This window comes from Rutidosis leptorrhynchoides, chromosome 1 (assembly GCF_046630445.1).
Source record: "Rutidosis leptorrhynchoides isolate AG116_Rl617_1_P2 chromosome 1, CSIRO_AGI_Rlap_v1, whole genome shotgun sequence".
Classification (NCBI taxonomy): Eukaryota; Viridiplantae; Streptophyta; class Magnoliopsida; order Asterales; family Asteraceae; genus Rutidosis; species Rutidosis leptorrhynchoides.
The window spans coordinates 209,267,028-209,288,769 of record NC_092333.1 but is presented as its reverse complement, the minus strand read 5'-3'; the positions used below and the strand labels follow the sequence as shown (position 1 = coordinate 209,288,769).

The window sequence follows — 21,742 nt, the reverse complement described above, 5'->3', positions numbered from 1 at the left end:
ACTAAGAATAGTTCATCTATGTACTAGCGTTTATTTAATTTCTTAACGTACTAATTGACATATTCAAATATCAATTGAATCACTAAGTGATTGTTACAATCAAATATACATAAACACGTTTTAAATACACGTTGCAAGTTATATATATATATATATATATATATATATATATATATATATATATATATATATATATATATATATATATATATATATATAACAACTAATATTCTAACTTACGTTAATTAATCAAAGACATTTTAAATAATCAAGTTCTATTATATCGAAAAGCGTTTCCGTACAATTGAAACTAAGTCAATTGATTATTATGTAATTTAGTCTTCCACTAACTTTTGTCTAGTTTCCGTTAATTGACATTTTTGTTCTTACATGTAAATCACTTTACCAATTATTCCGAATACCGTTAAAAATGAACGATTTCTCAAATCAACATGGACCTCACAACAAAGACTCATAATCATACAATGTATCTGATAAATCAATCATTTGACATTATTTTCTAATCCCATTGATAAACATATTGAAACATATACGTTCATGTAAAGTATTATACATTTAATACTTTGTTAACACTCTCAAGTTATAATATATATATATATATATATATATATATATATATATATATATATATATATATATATATATATATATATATATATATATATATAGTGGTAGGATCAAGAGGGAAGTAACCAATCGGGGGGAAGCGGGGGGAAGCAAAAACTTTTTTTTTTTCCGTTTTTTTGAAAAAACTTTGTTCACGAACATTATAGATGAGATGAAAATATGAACATTTAGTAGAGACACTTTGTGATAAATATTTTTATTTTGGCGGGAAAACGCTCGAAGAAGTAATATATAACAATTATCGTGTTTTTCGAGCGTATGTTGAGGTTTTAGCAATTGGGGTTTAGATATTAGGGTTTAGATATTAGGGTTTAGAAATTTAGGGTTTAGGGTTTAGATTTAGGGTTTAGATTTAGGGTTTAGATTTAAGATTTAGATTGAGTTTTTAACAAGAACGGTTTAGAGTTTAGAGTTTAGGGTTTAGGGTTTGGTGTTTTGGGTTTATGGAATAAACCCAAAACACCAAACCCTAAACCCTAAACCCTAAACCCTAAACCCTAAACTCTAAATCGGGCTAAATTTTACTTCACAAAACATGAAAAAAAAAACGTTCATATTCTTCACGAACAATATTATCTTGAATGTTATTTTTGTCGATCGTTTTTCCGCCTAAATAATAACATTCATCACGAAGTGTCTCTTCTAAATGTTCATATTTTCGTGTGATCTTGATGCCGGAAAAAAAATTCCAAAAAAACGAATTTTTTTTTTGCTTCCCCCCGATTGGTTACTTCCCCATTGATCCTGCCCAATCATATCCATTTATATATAATGGTTCGTGAATCGTCGGAATTTGGTCGAGGTTAAATGAATGTATGAACACAGTTTAAAATTCTTGAGATTGAACTTAACAAACTTTGCTTATCGTGTCGGAAGTATATAAAGATTAAAGTTTAAATTTGGTCGGAAATTTCCGGGTTGTCACAATATGTATGTAATCCGTTGCTATAATCATCATTGTTAGAAAAAAACGCTACGGAAAAGGAGAAGCCCTCAAGAAATATGCAACTCTATTAGTGAATATCAGTCTCTTTAATGCGTCAATAAGAAAAAAAATATTTATATTTTTATTTATTTATGTATATGTATTTCATATTTAGTTTTTTTCTTCCAGTTAGAACTTTCGCGATTTTGCCGTTCAGACTGCGGGGGGTATTAGAGGATTAGTATTGGTCCAGCCCGATTGCATCGTGACTCGGTCCATTAAGAATTTACCAATAGAATATTGATATATACTCTATAAATACTGCTTCGATAATGAATAATAATTGATAGAGTTTTATCATTCAACAATCACAAAAACTTACTTGATACAAAACATTATGTTCTTGTTTTCATTGTTAGCCATTAACTATCCTTTTGCTTTGTACCATGAATTGTGATGTATTGGAGAGAATATGATTCTCATTTGAATAATTTTGGCCTTTGATACTTTCTTAGTGTTAATCTTCGGTACAACTTTTCCCTTTACAAGTTTTTTATGTTGTACTAAGCTTTATGAACCATGAGTTATCTTACACTTTATACAATTAAGACTTTTTTTAAACTTTCCAACTTCTTCGATGCTTTGCATAAGATGCCTTTGTACATTTTCTGATTTTCAAACCACCTACTCTACCTAACAGTTCGATATCATTTTGGGAAATGATACTTCCAAACATCATTTTGATAGATCCACAATTTTTTTTACTTCAATTCCTAAAATAGCCTTGAATGTGTAAAATAATTAGATGAGGTGAGAAATTATATATAGGGCATTTTAGGTAATAGTGGTAAAAGATTTGTGGATCTGTCAAAAAGGTGTTTGGAAATATCATCACCCATTAAGTTTGACTATGTTAGTACACATTTTTTGACATGTTTATAATTAAGTCCACTATTTTGATAAAAAGTTTTTAACTAAAACACTACAACGACTATCTTCATCCTTTTATAAGTCATCACCATTGCCACCGATAGTATCGGTCCGATACTTTTAAAAAGTTGCGCGATTACAAACTTTACATAATACTTTGATATCCTCTCCTCTCAATATAATAGTGTAGCTTTCTTTTCCGAGATGTCTTAAATTAATAGTACACTTATGACTATAAGCAAATAAGAATAATAAGGTAATGTTCATTTATACCATTACTTTATGCAGGTTAAACAAAAGAGTAGGTGAAAAGTAAACGGTAAAAATGTAGCGAATAAAAAGTACATTATAATAATAACATTTCTTAAATTGTGTGTTTTTTGTTCGTGAACTATTTAAAAAAATATTTTGTCCGTTCTAATTTTATCATTTTAAGAAAAAATACGTAGTTTAAGAAAAAAAATATAGTATAATTTAAATTAACTTACAGTGTTTCCTTAATTTTCTAGATATATCTTTTTATTTTATACGTTTCTACACCGAAGATACATAAGAACTTTAACTTATTATTTTTATCTACTTGTGACATGAACAATTAATTTAAAACAACATGATGGATGGACTATAAAGAAAGTATGAAATTGGGCCTAAAAACAATTTTTGTTCGATATCGATTAGGTATTAGTGAGACCAAATTGTAGTAGATATTCATCACGATCTTTAAACATTCTAGGGACGTCACCCATCTCCCAATTATACCATTTCTTTTGTTTGCGAAAAAATTATAATAAAAACGGATACAGACATCATCAAGGTGTAAAATGAATGAACGAGAACATATACTAGCTTCAAAACAAATCCCAAATAATGGCTACAAACAAAACCTAACCACCAACATTGTGGGTAAAAGGTTAACAATGTCAGCTAAAACAACCAATAGCTAATACTGGAAAACCAAAAGCACCTAATCCATTTTCGACCAAACACCGTATCAACGAGACAACGTCGAAGGTCGTTGTAACACCGAAAATCAGTAAAACCCGATAGCTACGAAATCACGAGCCACCATAAATATAATCCAATCTAAAAAAAAAAAAAACAGTTCCACTTCAACTTTGAAACTAGATCTCTAACAAGAAGTCTCGCACGATCCCTCCATAAAGCGGCATGCTCCAATGAGATTACTTTTTTTTAATGTCCTTTGAAGCAACCGAAATTACTATATTAACTATTAGACAAAAATGGTGAATAGTAACCAGGGGCATTTTCTTCCTTTCAATTTTTTTTCCTTCCATCCTTTTCCCAAATAAAGCCCCAAACTTTGTTCAAAAAATAAAACCGACCCCCCAAACAGGGGGTAAAGTGTCAAATAATTATTTTCATAAAAAATCTTAACTAAACTCCACCCAAATATTCAACGGGTCATATCTTCTCGCTCGCAACGAGTTAAATTTTTCCGACAACATCGTTAAACTCGAAATAATTTTAGGAACATAATGTCACTAACTATAGGCAAAACGGACGCTTTTTAAAAAAGGATAAATATTTGAGGTACTTTTCATACACGTTGATTTTGCGTTAAATTTTTAAAAGTCGACAATTCCATAGCGAAACGCATAGATGTAAAATAACATTTAAATCTTTGACAGGTTATACCTTTTAGTTCGACTCGAGTTGCGCTTCAACGACATGATCGTTAGCCACGAAATAATTTTACAAACTAAACACAATAAAATACATTGAAAATCGAACCTCCGGCGCGAAGCGACGGTTTGATAACTAGTTAATATAAAAGGTTAAAAAAATTAGAAGTTAATAATAGTTAAAAAAAGAACTAAAATTAAATTGAAAAAAATAAATAAATTTTAAAGTTAGAATTAAACTTTATTAAAAGATTAAAAGATTTATAATTAAAAACTTTTTCTGTAAAGAAACAACTAAATAAATATCTGCGATTTTAGATTTAGATAGAGAAATATTGAAAGTTGGTTGATAGAGAGAGACACGGAGATAGATATCTTTAACTTTTCGTATCGCCTTCATCATTCTTTCAAATCAAATTAGGGTTTCTTACTTTGAACATTACAAATTCGCGTTATCCGTATAATCAATCGTCTTGTAAGTTTATTTTTTTCCGTGTTCTATATCCATATATACACATATATACATATATATGTTTGTGCGTATCTATTTCTATTTGTTTATCATGTTAACTTGATAATCGTTCTAATTATCTTAACCCTATAAACATGTATCCAACTTATGATACATTTTTTCGTCTCGATATCGTTAATCTACGTTTAGCATTTGTATTGATCGTGTTCTATATGTGAAACGTTGAATTTACATTTCATGTATTTTGATCAGGTTTTTATATTGACGAAAGCTTGGAAGTTAAGATCGAAAAAACTTGTTTGTTTAAAGAAATAATAAATTGATTTGGGCGAAATTAAGGAAGAATTGAGGGGTAGGATATAAGAATTAGGGTTTTTTGTTTGAGTATGCCAATTTCATGGGCTGATTCAGTCGCTGCAGCTGAGAACACGGCTGCTGGTTCATACGGTGGTGCACCGAGTAGACCTACATACGTACCACCACATTTACGTAACAGGCCAACTAGTTCAGATTCTGCACCTTCTGCAACTATCGCTAATACTGGTCTCACGCCTGTCGGTGGGGCTAATCGTTGGTCTGCTCCTAGGAACGACTTTAGGGCGGGGTACACTAGCGGTGGACGTGGCGGCGGTTGGAATAATCGAAGTGGTGGGTGGGACCGGGACCGGGGGCGGGACCGTGAGGTTAATCCATTTGGGGAAGAAGATGTTACTGAACAAGAGTTTGTTGAACAGGAAAACACGGGGATTAACTTTGATGCATATGAAGATATACCTGTTGAAACGAGCGGTGATAATGTTCCACCGCCTGTGAATACGTTTGCTGAGATTGATTTAGGTGAAGCTCTAAATTTGAATATTAGGAGGTGTAAGTATGTGAAACCTACGCCTGTTCAGCGGCATGCGATACCGATATCTTTAGGTGGTCGGGATTTAATGGCGTGTGCACAAACAGGGTCGGGAAAAACAGCTGCGTTTTGTTTTCCTATTATTAGTGGAATAATGACAGGTCAGTTTGGTCAAAGAGCACCACGTATGCCTCGTACTGCGTGTCCACTTGCTCTGATTTTATCACCTACGAGAGAGTTATCGTGTCAAGTGAGTTTTCATGGTGTTTTGTAGTTATCTTGAATCATGTTATTGTTTTATAGTGTTTTTGAAGGGTTTATTAGTTTTGTTATTATGATTTGTAGATTCATGAAGAAGCTAGGAAATTCGCGTATCAAACTGGAGTGAAGGTGGTCGTTGCTTATGGTGGTGCCCCAATAAACCAACAGGTGTGTTGATCTTTCTAATTTACATATGTGTATATGTGTGTGTATGATATTTGTTCTTATATTACTTGACATGTTTGTATTTTGTGTACTTATCTTAATGTGTAAAATAAATTGTACAAGAGCTCTGTTTTTGGGAATTGTGATGTAGTGTTTCGCTTAAGAAGATAATATAATTGGAAAAAGTAAGTTAGTTTGATATGTAAGACGGTCATTGAACACTAGAAACCATACTTATGATACATTCATGATCACATAGTTGGATGTTAGTACGTTTGTGCTGATTCATTTGCTCATTTTACATGTTACACGGTAGTCGGTTCTCTTTTATGTGTTTTAAGTAAGGTGACTAAATGAATGGTTGGTATTGGATCAAAACGGGGTTGGATTAGATTGGGTCATTTCTATATGGGTCTAAACCCGCTGGTTGGGTTGTCTTGCAAACACTTTCTCTTAATATAAAAAATATGAACGATTGATGCGAGAATCTTGATTACAAAAACATTATGTCTGCAATCTTTGAATTATTATCAGGTTGTGTATGAAATAACAATTGACGTTGGTTCACCTTTAACTCATTTGAACCCTTTTTCTAGCTAATACTTTAATTTATTGGCATGTTTATGAGATAAAACACCTCCAATACAACCTAATCATTTATTAATGGGTTGAAGTTGCCACCTCGATAAATTGGAGAGAAAAAGTGAAGATTTTAATAGAAATGAAAGAAGTTATAACTTTTGTGAAACTGAGTATTCTACTAGAGAAACGAAAGGGGCAGTTGGGAAGTTTAACCTAGTTTTTTCTCCTAAACTTGAAAAATAAGACTTCAAAAACTGTATTAGTGACACTATCGTTGGTGTAAGTCAGCCTAGCTTACACAGTGGTAAAAATGTTAATGTGCAACTCTTTTTCCATTTTAAGTACGTGTGTAACTTTAGAACATAGAGTAACAAACACATAACTGTTGAAACTGTTGCTGTATACCATATTTTGAGTAGAAAAGAAATGACGCGAAACGGGAGGAGAAGAATGAAATGAAAATGTATATATATTAATTTATATCTGTATGATTGAAAAATAATATATCATGGACTTTTTATTTCTTTGGCTTTTTAAGCTGGAGAGAAGGGGAAAAAATCTGACATATTTTAAAAATATATTCTACAGAAAACCTTTTAGAGTGACCATAGCCTATACTGAATGTTATCATATATTCTTGATTGGATTATATGTTTCTGAATGCTCTACACGGGTCCCATCATGCAGCACGTTTAGTTATTTATAACTTGTATATATTTAGTTGTTAATATTTATGAAGTTATTAAGTAATGTAATAAGTTGTATTCTGTCAGCTTCGAGAGCTAGAAAGAGGAGTTGACATTCTTGTTGCTACTCCTGGGCGGTTAGTAGATCTTCTCGAAAGGGCACGAGTGTCTTTACAACTCATCAAGTATTTAGCTTTAGATGAAGCAGACCGTATGCTCGATATGGGTTTTGAACCACAAATAAGAAAGATTGTACAACAAATGGACATGCCCCCACCAGGTGTGAGACAAACAATGTTATTCAGTGCAACATTCCCAAAAGAAATACAGGTTTGTTTCTTATATTTCAAAGTTTTAACAATAATGCAAGTGTGAATATTTAGAATATGTATAATGGTGTTGTTCTGTATGTATGCAGAGATTGGCGTCTGATTTTCTTGCAAATTATATATTTCTGGCTGTGGGAAGAGTTGGTTCAAGTACTGATTTGATTGTACAGAGAGTTGAGTATGTACAAGAAAGTGATAAGAGAAGCCATTTAATGGATCTTCTTCATGCACAAAGAGCCAATGGTGCTCATGGCAAGGTACATAGTGTGTTAAATTATTGGATCTATATATGAGTTTCAACAATGTTGGCCATGTCTTTCAGATGTTATTTTGTTTTTATTTTATGACTTGTTTTTTGATTGTATTTAATCCAGCAAGCTCTTACATTGGTGTTTGTGGAGACAAAAAAGGGAGCTGATTCACTCGAATATTGGTTAAGTATGAATGGCTTCCCTGCCACTACCATTCATGGTGACAGAACACAACAGGTATCTTACTTATTACTGTATCTATTCAAACAGGCTATATAATTTTACATTGTGCATCTACATGTGTGGGCAAAATCCGGCTATATAATTTTACATTGTGCATATACATGTATTCAAACAGGCTATATAATTTTACATTGTGCATCTATATAATTTTACATTGCCAATAGGTATTAAAATACCTTGCACACAATATTAATAAGTGTAAATAAACATATACACTTACCATAGCCAAATGTGTGAGTGTATATGTTTATGGTGCACTAATTGCTATTGTGTGCCAGTTAAGTTAACGACCCTGTTGGGTTTGTATATAGAAAGGTTTCGGATAACGGTTTGTGAATTTCGGAGGTAATTTAATGGAACCTACAGTTTGAGTGTTAAATATTGACCAAAAGGACATTTTTAATTTTCTTATATCCGAACACTGAAACTTGATAAGACAACATACTCCATATTACAGACTCACACATCCGTTATCATGTGGTAATGCACCTGAACATAACTTTGATTTTATTGAAACATTTGCAGGAACGTGAGCAGGCTTTAAGATCATTCAAAAGTGGGAACACGCCAATCCTGGTTGCAACCGATGTAGCTGCACGTGGTCTCGATATTCCTCACGTGGCTCACGTGGTCAACTTTGACCTTCCAAACGACATTGACGACTATGTTCACCGTATCGGACGAACTGGCCGTGCTGGAAAATCGGGTTTAGCCACTGCCTTTTTTAATGAAAACAACTCCTCAATGGCTAGACCGTTATCAGATCTCATGCAAGAGGCTAATCAAGAAGTCCCAGCTTGGCTTGCTCGTTACGCTGCTCGAGCTTCTTACGGCGGAGGCAAGAACCGCCGTGGCGGCGGCGGTCGTTTTGGTGGCCGTGATTTCCGGCGAGACAATAGTTATAACAGGGGTGGTGGTGGAGATTATTATGGTGGTGGAAATATGAATAATGCTTATGGACCACCTGGCGGGTATGGTGGCGGATATGGAGCCCCTGGCGGATATGGCGGTGGTGGCGGTTATGGTCCCGGAGTTGCTAGTGCGTGGGACTGAGTTACAATCTGTTTAAAGTAGAACTACTTTTTTTTGTGGATTTGTTTATTATCCTTTGTGGGTAATTTGGGTTAGTTTTTACGTCTACTAACAGAGTAGTAGGGTTGAGTGTTAACTAATCCCTTGGTTATTTTCCGTGGTCCTGTTTGTTTGGTGGTTAAAGGGGTTGTGAAATTTGGTATATTTTTGGGTCGGATATGTATACGATAAATGTTTAACTCTGCAACCCGAATTGAGGGTCAGTAGATCATTTCGCCATTGCGGGTTTTTCCCTTGGTGTTTTTCTGCGGGGCTTTGGTGTATGGTTGAATGAAAGTGTGTTTGTTTATTTGTTGCTTTTGTTGATTAAAATTTTCAGGATTTTAGTTTTGAAAGATTGTATATGAAAAGGAGCTATTCATTGTGTTGTAATGCTAGTGTAGTATTTAATGGTTGTTGGCTGAAGGGATGAATGTTGAGGATTAAACTTATGCATTTTGTTGTCAGTGACAACCCTTAAGTTGTCATTAAGAAAATTTTTAATGCAAAAAGAGTTGTTAATTTAAAAGTTAAATGGTAGTTTTTTCCATGAAAATAGGTGGTTATTTAAATGTACAATGAAAATATACATGACTAATTTTCTTAATGACATATATATATATATATATATATATATATATATATATATATATATATATATATATATATATATATATATATATATATATGATAAAAGTTTAATTGAGAACCAAGAAAAAAGGAAGAACTGGAAGAACCAAAATACAGGAGGGTAAAAATGTAAATTACACATTAAATAATATTTTCGTGTTTATTGTTCAGAGCAAAATTCAAATTAATTAATTATTAACCCTACATACTAATAGCCACCAAATTTTGTGTAGCTTCAATTATTTTGAGATGTAGCTTTTAGTTGGTGTTCACACTTTATTTGATCCCTCATCTTCGCTCCAATTTACACAATGACCCCTAAAAATTCACATTTTCTTAGGGGTAAAAAGTGTAAATATACAATTTTATTAAACTAAAAAAACTAATCCCACCCGAATTTTTAGCGGGCCCTATCTTCTCGCTCGTTGCGAGTTAAATTTTTCCGCGCCCACCATTTAACTCAAAAAAATCTTACGAACACAACGGGACTAACTATACGCGAAACGGTATATGTGTGACTCTGAGCATATATACACACAAAAAATAAAATTAAACTTTGCTCTTAACTTAAGATAAGGGGTAACAAACCCTCTCAATAAAATGAATTAAAGTAGTAATTATTAACCCTATATACTAATACCCACCAAAATTTTGTGTAGTTTCAATTATTTTGGGATGTAGTTTTTAGTTTGTGTTCACACTTTATTTGATCCCTCATCTTTGCCCCAATTTACACAATGACTCCTAAAATTCACATTTTTTTAGGGGTAAAAAATGTAAATATACAATTTTATTAAAATAAAAAAACTAATTCCACCCGAATTTTTAGCGGGCCCTATCTTTTCGCTCGGTGCGAGTTAAATTTTTCCGAGCCCACCATTCAACTCAAAAAAATCTTACGAACACAACGGGACTAACTATACGCGAAACGGTATATGTGTGACTCTGAGCATATATACACAAAAAATAAAATTAAACTTTGCTCTTAACTTAAGATAAGGGGTAACAACCCTCTCAATAAAATGAATTAAAGTAGTAATTATTATTAATTATTATTATTAACCCTATATACTAATAGTCACCAAATTTTGTGTAGTTTCAATTATTTTGGAATATAGTTTTTAGTTTGTGTTCACACTTTATTTGATCCCTCATCTTTGCCCCAATTTACACAATGACCCTTAAAATTCACATTTTTTTAGGAGTAAAACATGTAAATATACAATTTTATTAAAATAAAAAAACTAATACCACCCGAATTTTTAGCGTGCCCTATCTTCTCGCTCGGTGCGAGTTAAATTTTTCCGAGCCCACCATTCAACTCAAAAAAATCTTACGAACACAACGGGACTAACTATACGCGAAACGGGCACTTAAAAAAAAGGCTCAATACCTCGGATTATATTCAATACACCATAATACGCTACTTTAACCCAAAGGCCCGCGGCATCGCGCCGCCTCCTTTTTCTAGTTGAAATACATTCAGCGGTTACCAAACTCAATTGTATGGTTGCAGTTATTCAAGATGATTAGCGGCGCCATTAACCTCCGTATCATAATCAAAGTTCACCAAATTCCTTCTGTAACATCTCATCATCCATCGATTAAATTATCAATTGGTAATTATCATTATTATTTTGTATTACTAAGTAATAAGAAATGGATAACGTGGTTCAATTGCAATCTGAAAGTCGCGAAAATATAGTTGAAGAAGGACGCGAAGCAGGCGTTTTTGACTCACTTGATTTGGAAGCATCGAATCTTGTTCATGAATTTCTGAGTCCTAATCGAATTGAAGGTAATTGGTTTCGAATTATTCGTATTTGTAAAAAAATGTTCAATTAGTTTTTGTCTGATATTGTTGGCTCTTATCGAATTTATTGTATTATGTTCTGAATTATTCGATATTTTAATAAAATAGTTTCTGTTTATAACAACCCGACTTTTTCCGTTAACTCATTTTAGCGCCCGTCCTTTTTTTTTAAAATAATCTTTCGTCATCTATATTCGTACCTTTCGTTAACTAACGTTCTTAACATTCCCGTTATTGGATTATAACATCTTCCGTTTACTCTCGCGTGTTTAAAATAATTCGTTCGGTTAACTCCCGCACCCGACTACAAACTTGAGGGACTAATCTTGTCACTTGGTCAAATTGGGTCAACTAGTCACCACCTCCCACGACTCACCTCTCATTTTTCTCTTATCTCATCTTTCTTACTTCCATTTTTCTCTCATTTCTTCAAACAAAGAACCATCATCCAAATTCGATCTAGGAAGCTAGCAACAAAACGAATTGTACTTTTGGAATCCTTGCGTCTTCCTCTACAACTTGATACTAATCTCATCTCGTTTGGGTAACTTTCTAAAAACACTAGATTTCTTGTTCTTGATGTTCTTGACTAATAAATGTGTTAGTTAGTGTCTATGGCTTAAGTCTAACATGAAAATGTAGTTTGTATGCTCGATCTTGTTATTTGGTGTAACTAGCATGAACACTTGAAATGGGTTAATTAACTCTCTGATTTTGGATGATGAAATGTGTTTAGATGTTAATGTTTGTGTGTTCAAAGTGTTAGTTACTTCATATGCTTCGATTTGGTATGTTGGATGACATGAAAACCTTACATTAACACGATTATCGATTTTGTGATTCTTGGTTAGGGTTTGATAGATTTTAAAACGAACTTTTGATGCATTAAATGCTTTACAATGTTGTTGGTAAGTGTTTAATTGTATTCTATGCGTAATTACCTACGAAACGCCATATTATATGTGTGTAATAAGTTCCCGAATCATGAAATGCGTTTTACGAACTTGAAACTTTGATAATGAACTTTTAACGATCATTCGACGAGGATTTTGTTGCTGTAAATGATGAACTTGATTGATGATATGTGCTTAGTTGTATTCCTTGTCAAAATACTTTTCTAACGATATAAGATGCGTATTTTGAGTGTTTTCGGTTCATAAGTTGTGTTTGAAATGAGTTTGGTTCGAGACTTGTCAAATTTTCAGCATCAGAAATCTGTAGTTCATTTGGACGCCGACCACTCCTTCACTACTGGACGCCGTCCAACCATTCTGGACGCCGTCCAGATGAACTGCAAACGGCTGTCCAACTTTGTAAATTTTAGTTTAATTCTAACTATGCTACGCACATCCGATTTACGTGAAACTTGGCCAACATATTTATATATGATTACTAATTGAAGAAAAATTGTCGGATAACCGACCCGACCCCGTTGACTTGACTTTGACTTTGACCAAGTTTGACTTTTTTGTCAAACTTAACCAAATACTTATGCAATCGTTCTAACATGCTTTTATACTTGATTCTTGCATGGAACTTGACAACGTGATTCACATGCTATATTAATCGAGTCGTAACGAGCCATAGGACTAATTGAACACATTTCGCCCGACCTTGTGTCGTAACGGGTAATTGATACGACTTATTTGTTTAGGTCAAGGCTAAGCAACTTTCACTTGCACAACGTTTAATTTCAAGTACTTTGGCATGCAACTACGGAGAGATCATAGTCCCATCTTTTCAACAACTTTTATACTTTTAAAACATGGGATGAGAAACATATACGGTTTATACTTTTATACTTTGAACACAAATACGAAAGCAAAGATACATACGAGTTAGAACAAAAATCCTCAAGTCCAATTATCATTAGTTACACTTGTAGAGTGTAAGCGAGAACTTATGTTGTGTGGCCATACGGGTTTGACGAACCCTCATCCGGACGGATGAAACATATTTTCGGTATATAGTGTAGGTTCTAACACTATTATGCAGAGGTAAGATTCAGTTAAGCTTTGGTAATTGGGTGCTCGTGATACAGACAATATCTTTTGGGATGTATACGCTTTGATAATCACTTTATACTAAATCTTGTGGTTCAAAAACATACGTTTACAAATACACCTATGATTTCACCAACGTTTTTGCGATGACAGTTTTCTATATGTTTCTCAGGTTCATACTTGGCTATTCGATACATGCTTCCGCATACTTTGATTACTTGCTTGGGGTCAAGCATACATGCATACGCTAGTGATAGCACCCTTGGATTCAAACTTAAAGCATACATACATGCGCTATTGATAGCATTCGTGAATTTTCAACTTATATTATGTCGCAAGTTATTTCATTTACACTTTACAACTTTTGTAAACTCAAACTTGTTGTCGAACCGTTTGGTAAACTAAACTTTGCAAGTCCTACACGTTTCCAATGAATGCGACATAATTTTTGGTCAAACGTGTCTCATTTAGGGACTATGACCACGTAACGGGACCTAAGTTGACGGCGCCGTCAATAGCAATTTTGGCGGGTCGTTACAATTGGTATCAGAGCGTTGGTTGTAGGGATCTAGAATATGCATTAATGTGTCTGACAGAGTCGTTAAGACGCATTAGTGAGTCTAGACTACAACCCGATAGTTAGCTATTGCATTCTGACATACATTTGCTATAGATAGCGCTTACTTGACTACTTGTGCATTAATACTTAAAACTTCCTAAGGTGAACTTCTTAATCGTACCTAATTCTCATGCGAAACCGTATTCTGCCGTTTTCTGGTAAAACACGTAAATTCAAGATCTATACGCGTAAGGATCACGCAACTTCATTCGCTACACTAGTTTGGAAATTCTGTTTTCCCATCTTATTCACCACCGTCCCGGCTTCCTATCCACAAGTGTGGTAAAACTTTCACAACCATTGCGGTCACTACTCACTACTCACTACTGATGTTTCACTAGTGCTCTTCACTATATATCAATATTCTTTACTACTACCACTACTATTGATGAGTATCGTCATCACTACCTATCACTACTGTTGTGTACTACTCGTTACCATGATTCGTTACTCTCTTTATACCTAAGGATACCACTAATCGACTTTGAACGTTTGACGCGAACAATCAGTTATACATTTCCCCGCGGGAAATACATTTTCAGAGATTGCACAAACTCTTTCGATTAAATACGAGTCTTGTTAAAGATGTCGTTACACCTTGTTCATTCGTAATCTTCACGATTACACAAACTTAACCATATGGAGAGGTGTTGGAATGGAGGTATGAACTAACGAAATATAACGACACTTGATCGACGTAGTTATATTACGATAAGTCATACCAAAGTCCCAATGGCTCAAAATGATGGTGAGTAAAGAATTCAAAATCTATTTAATACCTCCAGACCTAGAAAACTTCGAGGTAATAATTGGTATGGATTGGTTAACCAAGACAAAATCCAACATTTCCTGTGATCTCAAAAACCATTCGTATCCCCATCGAGGACGGTGAACCCTTGATCGTTGTAGCAAAAAGGGTTGCACCGGGCTCAACCTCATTTCGTGCCTCAACGTTGAAAAATACCTTCGTATAGGTTGTTTTACAATTCTAGCTAACGTTAAGAAAGTCGAGACCGATGAAAAGCGTATCGAAGACATACCGATTGTCAGTGACTTTTCTGATGTTCTCTCTAAGGGACTACCGAAACTTCCACCTCATAGGCCGTTGAACTCCAAATCGATCTTATACCAGGAGCCGCACATGTAGCACGTGCACCGTATAGACTCACTCCATCCGAAATGCAAGAATTACAAAGTCAACTCCCAGAACTACTTGACCGTGGTTATATCCGACCTAGCCATCCACCATAGGGAGCTCCAATCCTATTCGTTAAGAAGAAAAATGGTTCCCTAAGAATGTGCATCGATTATCGTGAACTAAAAAAATTGTCGGTCAAGAACCGATATCCTTTTCCCCGTACCGACGACCTCTTGATCAATTACAAGGATCCCATGTGTATTCCAAAATCGATCTCCGTTCCGTTTATCATCAATTGAGGGTTAAGGGAGAAGTTGTCTCCAAAACTGTTTTTCGAACTCGCCACGGTAGTTATGAATTTATTGTAGTGTCGTTCAGTTTAACTAATGCCCCGACCATATTCATGGATCTTATGAATCGCGTATGCAAGCCTTATCTAGACAAAAACGTTATCATATTCATAGGCGACATCTTAATCTACTCCAAATGTGACAAGAACACGAACAACATCTTCGCCCTATGCTCGAACTCTTGAGAAAAGAACAACTCAATGCCAAATTATCCAAGTGTGAATCTTGGTTAAACGAAGTCCAATTTTTAGACGACGATGTTAGTGGTCAAAGTATTTCAGTCGATCCCGCGAAAATCGAAGCCATAAGTAATTGGGAAACCCCCACTACTCCTATTCATATTCGTCAATTTTTAGGACTCGCCGGTTATTATCGTAGATTCGTCGAAGATTTCTCTTGGTTGCACGTCCATAAACCTCGTTAACTCACAAGGAAAGAAATTCGTTTGGTTCGCCGAACAAGAGTCGTCATTTCAAATCTTAAAGAGGAAGTTGACCACCATTCTTATCTTATCTCTTCCCGAAGGCAATGATGATTTTATCGTATATTTTGTAACGCCTCCAAACAAGGTTTTGGGTGTGTGTTCATACAACGAAAGAAGGTTATCGCTTACGTTTCTCGACGATTGGAAATTTACGAACAAAGCTACACGACACACGATCTCGAACTTGGAGCCGTTGTCCTTGCGCCTAAACTGTGGAGACACTATCCTTATGGGACCAAAAGTACTGCTTTCACCGACCACAAAAGCCTTCAACACATTTTCGATCAAAAACGACTCAACGCGAGACAACGACGGTGGACTGAAACGTTGAATGATTATGATTGTGAACTTCGTTACCATCCGGGCAAGGCAAATGTTGTAGCCGATGCCTTGAGCCGAAAGGAAGAAATTAAACCTCTCCGTGTCCGAACTTTAAACGTGATTATCCACACCAACCTTACTAGTCAAATTCGTGCAGCGCAAATGGAACTCAAATATGAAAATATTTCTAAGTGAACACCTGAAAGACCTCCTCTCTCGACTCGAAATCAAAGAGACTGAAATTCGTTATTTTGCCTGAAGAAATTTGGATACCTGGTTATGGGCTCGATCAACTTTCTCATCACCACGTACAACGTTACATAACTCCGTTATTTCACTGTTACCGTCTGATATTACCGGACCCAAGATAACACACAATCCAAGGATACCTCTTTCTTCATTAACTTATCATCCTTATGCTTCCGATAAACGGCCAACTACTACTCAACTCCAAAACATATATAACTACGCGTACTATCTCGCTTCGCACGGTTTTATCGACGAAGTACAAAATGCTTGATGTGCTCACATTGAGGCGGAAACTCCTACTATCATTTCGCTCATACTTCCGTATAAGGAGATCTTATCATACAATCTCTCAATGGAGAGAGAGACTCTTCACATTATACTAGTATTCGCTACGAGGGTGAATAGTCCTAATGAACGTTTTTCAGAAACCGATAAGAAACTTGATCCAACAAACGTTTTCAGAAACCGACAAGATGGGAAAAACTTGTACAACTATGTATTATGGGAATTCTATTCCAACACGGTGTGCCATTGTCATTTATTTCGAATCGAGATACTCGTTCCACTTCTAGATTTACAAGAAGCCTTGGGAACACGTTTAAACATGAGTACCGCGTATCATCCATAAACCGACGGATCAAGCAAACGTACGATTCAAACCTTGGAGAACATAATACGAACCTGTATTTTTATCCTTAGCCGATATCTCTTACTACGATAGTATTCATTCGAGTCTTAACGTCACACCTTTTGAAGTTTTATATGACCGGAAACGTCGTCCTCCTTTGTCGAACCAAGTAAATGATAATCAATTCACCGAGCCCGAGATTTTTCATGAACGATCGAGAAAATTTATTCACATTCAAGAAAGACCCAAAACGACCCGTAGTCGTCGAATGAACTATGCCGATGTTATACGTAAACCTCTCGAATTCCAAGCGGTTAACCGCGTAATGTTAAAAGTCGCACCTTGGAAAGGTGTAATCCATTTCGAGGAACGTGGAAAGCTAAAACCGCGGTATATTGATCCTTTTGAAATCTTGGAGCGTATTGGACCCGTTACTTACCGTTTCGAACCCCCAACTCAATTAAGTTCAGTTCATTCTACATTCCATATAGCAAACTTAAGGAAGCGTCTTGCGGAACAAGAACTTGTTATTCTTTTCACATTGTGGTTCAAAAACATACGTTTACAAATACACCTATGATTTCACCAACGTTTTTGCGTTGACAGTTTTCTATATGTTTCTCATGTTCATACTTGGCTATTCGATACATGCTTCCGCATACTTTGATTACTTGCTTGGGGTCAAGCATACATGCATACGCTAGTGATAGCACCCTTGGATTCAAACTTAAAGCATACATACATGCGCTATTGATAGCATTCGTGAATTTTCAACTTATATTATGTCGCAAGTTATTTCATTTACACTTTACAACTTTTGTAAACTCAAACTTGTTGTCGAACCGTTTGGTAAACTAAACTTTGCAAGTCCTACACGTTTTCAATGAATGCGACATAATTTTTGGTCAAACGTGTCTCATTTAGGGACTATGACCACGTAACGGGACCTAAGTTGACGGCGCCGTCAATAGCGATTTTGGCGGGTCGTTACACTGTTACTCTAACATTCTCACTGTTGTGTTCTTGTTTATGAATTTGATATTGACATATTATCATACATTTCAAATTAATAAGCAGTAAAAATATCGTTTGATATTTGTTTGTGTTTTAAATTTTATTGTTTCATATTTATTTCACATACCATTTATGTTTTCACTCTTATGTTAATAGGTGCATCTAGTTTTAGTGTTCCATTCTATACTCTAAATGGTAGCAGATATTTCATACCCGAAGTTCAACCAATTCACAAACCCGTTGTAGGAACAATGTTCAATTCACTTGGAGAAGCATTAGTTATGTATAAGAGTTATGCTGAAAAAGCTGGTTTCTCTGTTAGAAAGTACACGGCTAAACATAAAGCAAATGGTGAGTTATCTCATCGGTTGTTTGTATGCAAAACAAATGTAGATTCAATTCAACGGAGTGTAGAGGTGCAGAAGCTACATGAACACTGTGAATTTTGCACAGCAGGATGAAGAGGAAATTAAAAAAAATCATGTACGTGCAAGACGAAACTCCAACATCAACGTAACAGATTGTTGGATGATGTTGGTTAAGTATACGAGATTCAAAATGTTAACATGAAAACTAAAGTAGTTTCCCGACATCAGGTATTATGTAGCATTCAACAAGTATTTTTTTTTAATTAACCTAGTTGGGTCGGCTACCTTTTGGGCGATATAGTTTACATGGAATGATCTCGTGTTTAATGGAGCTTATTCGTTTGGGCCCCCATAGCTTCGTATTTAAAGTTCATAGTGTTTCTTTGGCTCAAAGCGTTGAACAGTTGTTCGAGTAGCCAATTTCAGTTATGGTAGACGCAGCCTAGGTTCTTTTTATAATGTGGGCTAGGTGCAATTTGGGATGGGTTTTGGGTGTATGCTTCTGCCATTTAATAGTGTAAAGGTCAGGTGCCCTTTTTTCTTTTAGCTTGACTGTAAGTTGAAACAAATTCATTTGGGCAATGATTATGTAAGTCCAAGTGGATTCTATATGTACTTCTTTTTTCATCACAAATTTGGTGAAAAATCTTTATTAATATAATTCATGTTTTTTGCCAAAAAAAAAAAAAAAAAAAACACCATATACTTAAGATGTAAAATCAGTAGCATAAATAATAATGATTTCGTTTTCCATACAGGTTGTTCTTAACAAAGTTGGTAACATTGTATGTAGCTGCAATCACTTTGGTCGCCATGGATGGTTGTGTCGTCATATTTTCTGTGTTTTCAACAATAACCGAATCAGGCAAATCCCAGAAACATATATTAAGAGGGAGAAGGGACATACTACCGACACATCTATTGGATAAAAGGCATAGATTTGAAATGATGAACGACGAAACCTCAAAATTGTGCTCGCAAGTCATTTCAGATGTGGAGGTAATTGTCAGTAGACTCGAAAAAAATCCGCAACAGTTAACTGAATTTGCTGAAATTGTTAAAAAGAAGAAGGAAGAGGTTTTAGTAGAAAATGCTAATCAGCCGTCTAATCAATTTGCTGAGAAAAACACTGAAGAGGAGATATGTGTGTTGCTTGATGTGACCATTCCTGATGAAATCAGAGCCAGGCCTCCCACAAACATAAACAACAAAGGATCACGCCGAAAGCGGATGGTTGGTCAAGATGAAAAGTATGTTAACAAACGCAAAAGGAAATTTCGGGAGTGCAAAAAATGTGGCGAACTTCAAGATAAACACGATTCGCGCAACTGTGATAAAATACAAGCGATGAAGCTTAAAGAGCAGAAGTTGCAAGAGCAGAAACGGAAAGGGCAGAATATGAAATTTAAAAAAAAAAAACTAAAAAGCAAGCAGCGTACGTGAACTATTAATATAAATGTTGGATATATTTGTGCTTATAATTTCATAATGTTATTCTGTATACAAGTGTGTTCCTCAAGTGTTCCAGTTTTGAGTACAACACACATTGTTATTTAATAACTTGCAACCTACAGATATTCCAGTTTACAAGACCCATAAGTGCTCATAAGTGTTCATCGTTAAAGTTGTTATCAATCTTATGATAGCAGGAGCAATTTTATAAGTTATTTAGTTTTTCCATCATATTATATTGTTTTACTTCATACGTTTTTTAGGTGTTGCTTATCGCCACATTGAATTCTATAAAATGTCATGTATCAAAATCAACATCAATTAAGCTCTCCATGTACAAACATAACAATTACTGAGTTTGAACTAATAATGTTTACCCCATTACACTTTACCTTTCATAGATCATTTAGAGACGATACATAGTCTTACAATAGATGGGTACTTGGAAGTGTTATCAAAGTTTAAAGCCTAAAACGGCTGGTATTAGTGCAATCAAATTACATATTTTATCAATACCAGCTGCCAAAAAACTGGGTGATATAATATTGTTCGAATTACATTTATTATTACAATTAATATTTCCATTTGCACAACTACAAAAGCTTTCATTAAAACAGAAATTTCCTACAATTGTTCAAGCAAAAACCATGTGCATAAATCAAAATAACCGAAGTCAGAATACATAAAAAAAAAACGAGTCATATGCAAACCAAAGCAGAAAAATAAACTTAACACATCCGTAATCCCTCCCAAGCGACTAGAGGCTCCTTGCATAAAGTCCCGAGTATGCACCTCAACTACTGACCTTCTTGTTAACAACCTAGTAAGTGAAGAAAATTAAAAAAATTAATACCCCGCTGGTTTTTGTAATAGTAACTAACCAAATGTTAACAAATTAACTCATTTATTTACAAACCAAGTTAACAACTGAATACTCCCAATGTGAACATACGCAGCCCAAACATGTTAACATTTACCATAGCTCATACAAATCGAATCCACCACTGATATGAACCACAACTAATTAGATTGTTGTTAACATCCTATTCCTTTTCATCTTTAAAAAAAAAATTATTCATATCAAATGTTTTTAATAAAAAAACATAATAACCGATGTTAACAAGTTAACTGTTGTTCAAACTACAACATACGGCCACGTTCTGTCTACACATGTTAACAATTGAACTACCATTTCCAAGGAAAAAAAATTTAAACTATATGAACAGAAAACAGTACACATATGAACATGTACAACAAATAAAATATAATCAAGTATTAACCGAATTTACCATGCTTTCTTCAATCAGGTGTACATATATTCAACATCCAAAGTCAACTAATCAACTATCATTAACAATTGTAACCAAAATATTCAAACGTCTTGGTTACACACAAAGTTAACAAATCATCAACACCATTTTGAACTCATGCATACATAACACACGCAAATGTTCCAATTTACACATATAATAAATCGAAATACATGTATGGACCTCAACCATTGACTTTGTTGTTACCAACCAAGTCAAGTTTAAAAAAAAAAAAAAAAAAAAAAAAAAAAACCATACATCCTGCTTGTTTAACACAGCAGACCAAATGTTTACAACTTAAATCATTTAT

At 34.6% G+C, this 21,742-nt stretch overlaps 2 protein-coding genes across 3 annotated transcripts; both read left to right on the top strand.

Moving 5' to 3' along the window:
• Window positions 1–4,482: 4,482 nt before the first annotated feature.
• Window positions 4,483–9,407, top strand: LOC139868040 (DEAD-box ATP-dependent RNA helicase 11-like). The gene is made up of 7 exons (XM_071856380.1): window positions 4,483–4,621; window positions 4,871–5,715; window positions 5,811–5,894; window positions 7,247–7,489; window positions 7,578–7,745; window positions 7,863–7,976; window positions 8,508–9,407. Exons 2-7 carry the CDS (start codon window positions 5,005–5,007, stop codon window positions 9,033–9,035), a joined length of 1,848 nt encoding a protein of 615 aa, XP_071712481.1. The 5' UTR covers window positions 4,483–4,621; window positions 4,871–5,004; the 3' UTR covers window positions 9,036–9,407.
• A 1,994-nt stretch (window positions 9,408–11,401) lies between these two features.
• On the top strand, window positions 11,402–20,258 carry LOC139868028 (uncharacterized). 2 transcript variants are annotated; one of them, XM_071856367.1, is made up of 3 exons: window positions 11,402–11,481; window positions 18,459–18,898; window positions 19,429–20,258. In XM_071856367.1, the coding sequence occupies exon 3, from the start codon at window positions 19,484–19,486 to the stop codon at window positions 20,111–20,113; it is 630 nt and encodes a 209-aa protein (XP_071712468.1). In that variant the 5' UTR covers window positions 11,402–11,481; window positions 18,459–18,898; window positions 19,429–19,483; the 3' UTR covers window positions 20,114–20,258. The 2 variants fall into 2 exon arrangements, with proteins under 2 accessions (XP_071712468.1, XP_071712475.1); XM_071856374.1 differs by having other exon boundaries at window positions 11,413–11,481; window positions 18,696–18,898.
• Window positions 20,259–21,742: the final 1,484 nt, after the last annotated feature.